Source organism: Podarcis melisellensis (genome assembly GCF_964234715.1).
Source record: "Podarcis melisellensis genome assembly, contig: HAP1_SCAFFOLD_411, whole genome shotgun sequence".
Lineage (NCBI taxonomy): Eukaryota > Metazoa > Chordata > Lepidosauria > Squamata > Lacertidae > Podarcis > Podarcis melisellensis.
Window position 1 is genome coordinate 1 of NW_028112812.1, and position 9348 is coordinate 9348.

Sequence of the window (9348 nt, forward strand, 5' to 3'; positions counted from 1 at the left end):
TGTGGTCAGTGAGTTTCTTCTTTCGTAAAAGAGCAGAAGACAACCAACTCTTAGGATGGGCTTCAGAATCCTGTTGGAAACCGTGGGGATTTCAAAGAGCTTAAGTTTGTTTCCTGGACTGCCCCTTCTTTTTGCCCATATAGGCTCCCTCCACAACCTAGTTCAGGTTTTGAAGCCGTTTGAAACCCACAGATTTTGCAACCCATCCCATGACACAGTGCATGCACACCATTTGATGCAATGCTTTCGGGGGGGGAGGCTTTCTCCAATATTTGGGGGGGTCCCCTTCAGCCCCTAGGAGTTGGATCCTATGCCTGTAATCCCATTCATGATTATTGGGGAAGCAAAATTCATTGAATAAAAAAAAAGAAAAGGAGGGATTTGCTTCCCAAGTACTTTTTAAAAAGGCATTCAGCAGGGTAAGGAAAGATTGGAGTGAGCTGAGCTGGTTTGCAAGGAGACCCAGAGCAAATGGAGCATCATATCCCAACAAAATAAATGGAGCCTGGGTGAGACAGACCCTGCATTCCCCAGAAGCAATCTGCTCTGTCATTTGCTAATGGCTTGGAGTTGCATTAAACCAGCAATTTAGAAAACTCAGCATGCAGAAAGCAGAGGGGGGGGATACTGCAGATTTTGCTCATCTGCTGTTTCTCTGTCTGTTCCTGGAGCTCATTTCTGGTAGTCCAAATGTAGCATGGAGAGAGAGGGAGAGGGAGAGAGGAGGAGAGACCATCCCAGTCCTACCCTCCCATCTCTCTTCCTCTCTTACGCTGTGATTCAAGGACTGGTAAAAAGCCCTTGTGTTTTGGAGCACACTGGTATACTCAATGGTTGTTCTACAGGTTGAATGGAGAACACATTCCCATGAATACTTCATGGTTCAGAAATGGAAAGGAGGTGTGGTGGACAAAGCAGCAGAACAAGAGGTAGGCATGGACATTGTGTTTAAGAGAGAGGCAAAGGGGGTTAACAGGAGAATTTAACAGCTTTTTATTTCTGGGTTTCCCATATCCAAACCCACCAATTCATCCACAGTATGACAATGAATCCCTTTGAATTCACCACTTACATAAATCTAATCAAAATCTATAAGGAGACTGCTCTAGTTTCATTAGTTTGAATAAAATGCCCCTTTCCTATGGGTTGCAACATTCAAGGTACATAGATTCACAAATCAAAACTGAAACACAGTTGTTTCTCTTCTGTCAGTATTGCAGTCTTTTCTGTCTCATTGCAGTGTGATCCCGAAAAACTACCAACATGTTCTTGCCTTCATCTTTGCCATGCAAGAGATCAACAAGAATGCCAAATTCTTCTCCAACATCACACTGGGATCAACATTTTATGAGAATGCTTTTAATCCTTTGCTAACGTGTTGGAAAACTCTTGCTCTTCTTTCCATGGGACAACGAATTATCCCCAATTACCACTGTAATGGGGAAGATAAATTAATTGCCGTGGTTGGAGGGCTCACCTCCCAAAACTCCCTTCAGATGGCCAATATATTAAACACCTACAAGATTCCACAGGTATGTGTGTAGATACATAGATACAACAACAAGGGCAGACATAGACAGAAAATACTCAAAGAGCATCCAAGTTAGCTTTCAATCCTAATACAGTATGTTTTCTACACTTGTTTCCTACATTAGACTTGGTATGGGTACATGATTATATTAAAGCCTCCTAGCTATGTGTTGCCTACACTGCTGTCTCAAGTAGCTTTGGGATTTTTTGGGGGGTGGGGGATAAACCCATAATACTAATAATCCAAGCTCTGGTTCTTCCAAACCTGGCCATTAGACAAATCATGTTACCATAGGAGCATCCAGCTTCCTGCTTAGAAACCTCTCCTGGCCTGAAACCTAATAACACCAGGGCTATATACTTAGAAAAGTAAGACCAGGTGGATAACTACCACAATACAGAAATATTCTTTCTAGGAACAAATGGATGGCCTTTGGATTCTTAAAAATAGAATGCCTTTCCCTTTAGCTCAGCTATGGCTCCTTAGATCCAGGGCTGAGTGACCAAAGGCGCTTCCCTTCCTTCATCCACATGGTCCCCAATGAAGAAGCTCAGTATGATGGCATTGTCTGGCTACTCAGGAAGTTTGGGTGGAACTGGATTGGCCTCCTTGTTTCAGATGATGACAGTGGAGAAACCTTCCTTCGTACTATGAGACCAAGGCTTTCCCAAAATAATCTTTGCATTTCTTGGACACTGGTGATCCCACTAGTGACAGTATTTTTACCTTATGAGCTACTTCAAGAAAAATTGAGACCAATCATGTATGTTCTCACACGGCAGCAAATGAATGTGATTCTTGTCTATGGAGACAGTCAGTCCCTAGAGGGTTTGAGACTGATTTTAGTCTCCTTTGAGGTTTTGTCTATGTACCCAGTGGAGAGGGTGTGGATTACAACAGCTCAATGGGATTTCACTGCAGTGCTGGTTGGAGGCAATTTTCCTTCCATATCCTTCAATGGCACTTTGTCATTTACACTCCATTCAAATCCAGTTCCTGGGTTTCAGGACTTTCTACAGAACATAAATCCATGGCAACCAAATTTTTATTTCATCCAGCAGTTCTGGGCCAGTGCATTCCTCTGTTCATTCCCAGATCACAATCTAATTCACACAACGTATAAACCCTGCACTGGGAGGGAGAAGCTGGAGAAACTCACTGGACCTGTGTTTGAAATGGAAATGTCCAGCCAGAGCTACACCATCTACAATGCCGTCCATGCATGTATTCCTCAAGAGCCAAACAGAAAGTACTGGCTGAGAGACGGACGCAGCCAAAGGTTCAGCCCTGGCAGGTACTGTCAACTACTCTCTTCAATGTTAGAAGCACTGGAGTTATTATTACTAGTTCATATGGTGCACAGCTGAGCCCTGGCATGGAGGAGGGGCCTTGGGGATTTTCCCTGGTGAGCTCTATCATTGGGAGGGACTTGATCTCAGTGAAAGAACAAATCCTTTTCGTGCTGCACATTCAAATTTTGTTAAATTAATCTATCCCAGGATTCTCCTACTTGGAGCTGCACAAGGGCCAGAAGTGTCCTCTGTTATAAGAACTGGGTTGAAACCTCGAATGTATGCCATATAGCACTGTGGCAATTTAGAGTAGACAGTTCTGGGCTACAGAGACCAATGATTGCACTCAGCACATGGCAGTTTCACATGTTAATGGGGGAATTTTTATGAAGTATATATGATAAAATGTAGTAAGAATCCAAAGGTACACCTGCCAAATGGAAAAGAGAGAGTGTATTAGCCTCCAAGATCTGTGTCTTTTCCCTCCCTGTAATCTAGCTTCACTCCTTCCTGAAGAACATCCACTTCAACAACAGTGCTGGGGAAGAAATCTCTTTTGATGAGAAGGGGCAGGAGGCAGGTGGCTATGATCTCCTCAACTTGGTCACATTTCCCAATGAGTCCTTCCAGAGAGTCCGAGTGGGGAGGGTGGACCCCCAGGGCCCCCCAGGAAAAGAGTTCACAGTGGATGGAAGTGCCATTGCATGGAATCCCAAGTTCAAGCAGGTGGGTGTGACCATTTTTTATTTTATTTTTATTCCCAGAATAAGATCAATGTATAAAACCACAAAATACATAATGAATACAGTGGTGCCTCGCAAGACAAAATTAATTCGTTCTGTGAGTTTTTTCGTCTTGCGAAGCACGAAATCCCATAGGAATGCATTGAAAATCAATTAATGTGTTCCTATGGTCAAAAAAAGTCCAAACAAAGCCAAATTTGGTACAAAAAGAGTTTATTAACTGCTCTTTAAAGTCACACATACTGTAAAGAGCATTTCAAAAATTGAAGGAACAATAAATTAAGTTTCTAAACATGACAGAAAAACATTTAAAAATCAACAAAGTATACAGTACATTTTCTAAGACTCTGGGGGACAACTCGAAGAAGGTTCCTCTTCCACTCTTTGCTTCTTGCTGAAGAACCTGTCCATGGTCTGCTGCTTCATCCGCCTTTTCAGACCTCCCTGAAAGGCGACATGACCCTCGTATCAAAAGTGTTCACAAGGTCATGTGCCAGGTCCTTGTCAGGGTGGTGCCGCTGTGCAAAAGCCTACACATCTTTCCACTTCAGGCAAATGTCCCTCAGTTCTTTGGAGGACAGCTGTTCTTCAGTTGCTTCCTCCTCTTCCAGCGAGGCCTGCTCCTGCGCAGCCTCTGCCTGCAGTTCGACCAGCTCCTGGGTGGTCAGCTCGTGGTCGTGCTCCTCCACCAGCTCACAGACATCCTCCTTTGTGACCTCCAGGCCCATGGTCCTCCCCAAGGAAACAATGTCCTGCACCACTGTTGACTCTGGTGCATCAGAGTCACTTGGTGCCACACAATCCGGCCACAGGCTGCGCCAAGCGCAATTCAAATTTCTCTGGCTGATCCCATTCCAGGCCGTGGTGATCATCTCCAAGCAGGTGACGATGTCAAAGTGGTCCTTCCAGAATTCCCGCAGGGTGATGTTGGTGCAATCAGTCACCCCGAAGCATCGCCTGAAAAGCTCCTTGGTGTAGAGTTTTTTGAAATTGGCGATGAGCTGCTGATCCATCGGCTGGAGCAGTGGTGTGGTGTTAGGCGGCAGGAACATGATGCTGATGAAGCTGAACTCCTCCAACAAGTCCTCCTCGAGGCCTTTAGGATGAGCAGGAGCATTGTCCATCAGAAGCAAAGCCTTCAGTGGCAGGTCGTTGTCCAGCAGGTACTGTTTGACAGCAGGGCCAAAAGTGACCCAAGCCTTACTGTTAGATCGCCACATGACACTCAGCTGCTCCTTGTCGGCCTTGTGTTTCTTGAAGGCCCGTGGGTTCTCCGAGTGGTACACCAGCAGGGGCTTGATCTTCAGGTCGCCGCTTGCGTTGGCACAGAAGAGCAGGGTCAGACGGTCCTTCATGGGCTTGTGGCCAGGCAACTTGGCCTCCTCCTGAGTGATGAAAGTCCTTTTGGGCATCCTCTTCCAAAACAGCCCGGTCTTGTCGCAGTTGAAGACCTGCTGTGGAACATAGCCCTCCATCTTCACAACCTCCAGGAACTCCGCTGCAAAGTCTTCAGCCGCAGGAACATCAGAACTGGCAGCCTCTCCATGCCTGACCACGCTGTGGATTCCAGACCTTGTCTTGAACCGGTCAAACCAACCTCTGCTTGCTTTGAAGACTTCTGGCTCACCTGAGGTTCCTGGCTGTTCCCGGACGAGGTCTGCGTGCAAGGCCTTGGCCTTCTCACAAATGATGGCCTCAGTCACTGTGTCCCCTGCACACTGCTTCTCTTCTAACCAGATGAGCAGCAACTTCTCCACCTCCTCCAGAACAGCTGGGCAGTTCTTCACGATCCTGGTGACTCCCTTGGCTGCATCAGTTGCAAGGATCTTCTCCCTCATCTTCAGGATGGTCCCGATGGTCGATGGATTCCTCCCGTACTCCCCGGCGAGGTCTGTCACACGCATTCCACCGTCGTGCTTCAGGATGATCTCCTTCTTCATTTCCAGCGTAAGCTTCTCCTTCTTCCTCTCGCCGGCCTCTGCAGCAGCAGTCTTTTTGGGTCCCATGGCAGCACAGCTCCTACCTTCGCAACCCCCCCCCCAAAAAAATCAGTGCTTCACATCCAAAAAATTCAAAAGCACCCAGCCACCCACCACACAGAAATTCAAACCCAGATTTTTTTAAAAAAAAAAAAAAAAGCAGAGTGGCCCAATGGTCACAGAAAATCATAAAAATGCAGAAAAAACCACACAAGCTTCCAGATTCTTGCAATCCCCTCCCCAACACCAAGTCCTTGAATTCCAAACACCCCAACCCAAAATCCAAAAAAAACCCATAGGGAAATTCGTCTTGCAAAGCAACTCAAAAAACGAAAAACTCTTTCGTCTTGCGAGTTTTTCGTCTTACGAGGCATTTGTCTTGCTAGGTAACACTGTACATACATAATGCATAATGAAAATAAAAAACCCAATAGCCCCCCACAAAAACCCCTGTACATTTTAAGAGGGAATAGTTATGTCAATTTCTACAGCTCTGGCAGTTATGAGCAGTCTAAACAGTTAGAGCAGCAGGAATGTTCTCTTGTGATGCTGTCAGTCTGTAACAGTATTTATCATAGATTAAAATCTGTCTCCGATGTATTAGCAATGCAAGTAACACCTAGCTGCGTTGTATATATTAATCTGCAAGTTCAAGTACATTTGGTGGTAAGGAGAAGGTTGGCACTAGCTTCTCTTTGCCATTCAGACATGTGCTGGGCTGGCCAAATGGTTAAGTGACAGCACAAAGTATCTTTATCAGGGGGCCTGATGCTTGCCCAGGGAGCAAATGCTTGACAGCCATCCTCTAATTTCAGTCTTGTGACCTTTCTGCTGCAAAGCGGACATAGACCACAATAAGATTTATTCCATTCAAAATCCCTTGCTTGTCATTACCACTAGACGCTGCCCATTTCCACCTGTGTTGAGAGCTGCCACCCTGGACAGAGTATGTTTCCCCAGCAGGGAAAGCAAATCTGTTGCTATGACTGTGTTCAGTGCCCTAAAGGGAGGATTTCAGTCCAGAAGGGTAAGTGAAGGAACCCAAGTCAACTGGAATTCCCATCTTCCTATCCAATATAGACATTCATTTCTTAGTCTTATTATGTCTGCTTATTTTCTGTCATAGATCCCAAGCACATGTGTTAATATGTTACTGATACATATTGTCCTTGCCTCTCTCCTCCCCTGTGGATAGCCATTCAAGAGAATATTGTGTGAAATAACGTCCACATGGGAGTAACCACCATTGAAATCAGGATGACATACATCTGGGAAGAAATAATTAGGATTGCAAACCATAAATTCCCTTTTTATCAGCATTGAACCTGCAGCCAACAGATTTTCATCTTCTGTGATTAACAACTAGTGGAGAATTTTCCCTATTGTAACCATACAGTTTCAGTCCTTGGGAACGGTTATTTCTTGTCAAATATAGATTTTCCCAGTGAGCAAATGACAGGCGACCTGGCTGTTTCATCCACTCCCAAATTCAATTATGGGAAGTGTAAAAAAAGAAACACTTGGGCCAGAAGCCTTGAAATGCAAAGACATGGGGCTGGAAGCAGAGATAGACATGTTTAAGGGGGGAAAGACTGAAATCAATCAGTATACTCTAACCATGACAGATAAATATGAATGGATTGATAAGTGCAGCTTAGATGCTCATGGAGGAACCATCACTTAGTTGTGAAAGTAGTCTTTGGTTCATCAGCTCAGTAATATGTTTTGTGTACAGCATAACAGATGGTATCAATAATATTAATAAGTATCGCTTCAAGAAATGCTAAAAGCATGCTTCTCACTTTCAGATGCAGATCAATGTGAGAAATGCCCAGATGATCACTACCCAAATGCCTTTCAGGACCAATGTGTTCCAAAAAAAATAAGCTACCTATCCTATGAGGAGCCCTTGGGGGCAATTCTGGCCTCCTTGGCTCTCCTGCTTTCTCTGGTCACAGTTGTTGTGATGGGGACCTTCGGTCTGCACTGGAACACTCCCATTGTCAAAGCCAACAACTGGGGCATCACCTGCACCTTGCTCTCTTCTCTGCTTCTCTGCTTTCTCTGCTCCTTCTTATTCATTGGCAGGCCTACAAAGGTGACCTGTGTCTTGAGGCAAACCGTCTTTGGCATCGTCTTCTCCATTGCTGTTGCTTGTGTGTTAGCCAAAACCCTCACTGTGGTTCTGGCATTCATGGTGACCAAGCCTGGGAACAGCCTGAGGAAATGGCTTGGGAAGAGGCTGGCAGGATCCCTTATCAGCTTCTGTTCTCTCATTCAAGCTGGCATCTGTCTTGGGTGGCTGGCATCCTCTCCTCCATTCCCAGAGTTTGACCTGCACTCCCAGGAGGGGCAAATCATAGTGCAGTGCAATGAAGGCTCCGACATCATGTTCCACCTTATTCTCGGCTACATGGGTCTTTTGGCCATTGTGAGCTTCTCTGTGGCTTTCTTTGCCAGGAAGTTGCCTGATACTTTCAATGAAGCCAAGTTGATTACCTTCAGCATGCTGGTCTTCTGCAGTGTTTGGCTGTCCTTTGTCCCCACTTATCTGAGCACCAAAGGGAAATACATGGTGGCTGTGGAGATCTTCTCCATCTTGGCCTCTACTGCTGGCTTACTGGGTTGCATCTTCCTCCCCAAAATCTACATCATTATACTTAGACCTGAGATGAACAGTAAAGAGAGATTAGTAAGGAAGAAGGATGACCATAGTTGAGAGGGTGAAAGAGATGCCGTTAGCCAGGGACTTTATGTTCTGGCAAGGAGATGTTATTTCCTTTGTTTTTATTTTGATCATCATTTCTTTGTTTGTATGTTCCATCTTCTATGCCATCCAAGGAGTACATAACTCTCCCTCTCTTGCTATTGTTTTCTCAAAAACTCTGTGAAAAAGCTTAGATTGAGAGATGTCATCTTCCCCATGGCTGAATGGGGATTTCAACCCTAGTTTCCCAGGGCCTTGGACAACACACTCATCGCTACACATTAAGCTGGGGCCATGGGGTATTTCTGCTTCTTTTGTAAACTTTGCTAAATATCTGCATTTTTGGCCTGTATTTCTATACCCTCAAAAGACACACACAGGCCAAGTAAGGAAAATTAACCCTCTGCTCACCTGCTGCTGAGCAGAATGTGCAATGCTGTTACTTACTGTGATCTACTTCTCCAGGGTGTTGTCTGTGTGGCGAAACATGAGAATTGATTCAGGCCCAAATCCAGGTCAGGCTTTCCTCAGGTCAGGTTGTGGCTAATGTTTTCAATATCCGTTCATTTTTAAATGCAATCCTTATTTTCCTTTTGTTTATATATTTGTTCATTAAATTCATGTTACAGTAATCACAACGTTCAAATATTGTACATGGGTTCCAGGATTGTACCATTATTCCAGGTATACTGGAATATTCCAGGTATACAGTTGTGTGCTCTTAAGAGATGTCTGGCATATTAGAGAGGGAGGTTTGGAAGAGAAATTCTTACTCTCTCTTTGCAGAGTTGGCACAATGGAGATTGCTCCAAGCACATTAACATTTGGTTTGATTTGCATCTGCCCTCATTCAGCTTTAAGCAGATATTTTCCCATAAAAATACCGAGGCTAGAATGAATCACAGACACTTAACTTTACAAATAAGTGACGATTTTACTCAGGTCAATTTTACTCAACAAATGTCCATGCACTGGTTAGTAAAAGTCAAAAAGTACAAACTCCCAATGATTTTAAAAGAGGAAAAAATAGCATTTATTCACAACTGGAATCACACAATCCTTTTGCTAGCTTTTAGAGAGAATCTTCGTTCACATG

At 44.6% G+C, this 9348-nt stretch overlaps 1 protein-coding gene across 1 annotated transcript; it reads right to left on the reverse strand.

Annotated features, from left to right (window-relative positions):
* Window positions 1–4010: 4010 nt before the first annotated feature.
* On the reverse strand, window positions 4011–5572 carry LOC309362480 (tigger transposable element-derived protein 1-like; the record flags this gene model as incomplete). Its single annotated transcript, XM_081931832.1, has 2 exons — window positions 4011–4147; window positions 5048–5572. The coding sequence occupies 2 exons, from the start codon at window positions 5570–5572 to the stop codon at window positions 4097–4099; spliced, it is 576 nt and encodes a 191-aa protein (XP_081787958.1). The 3' UTR covers window positions 4011–4096.
* Window positions 5573–9348: the final 3776 nt, after the last annotated feature.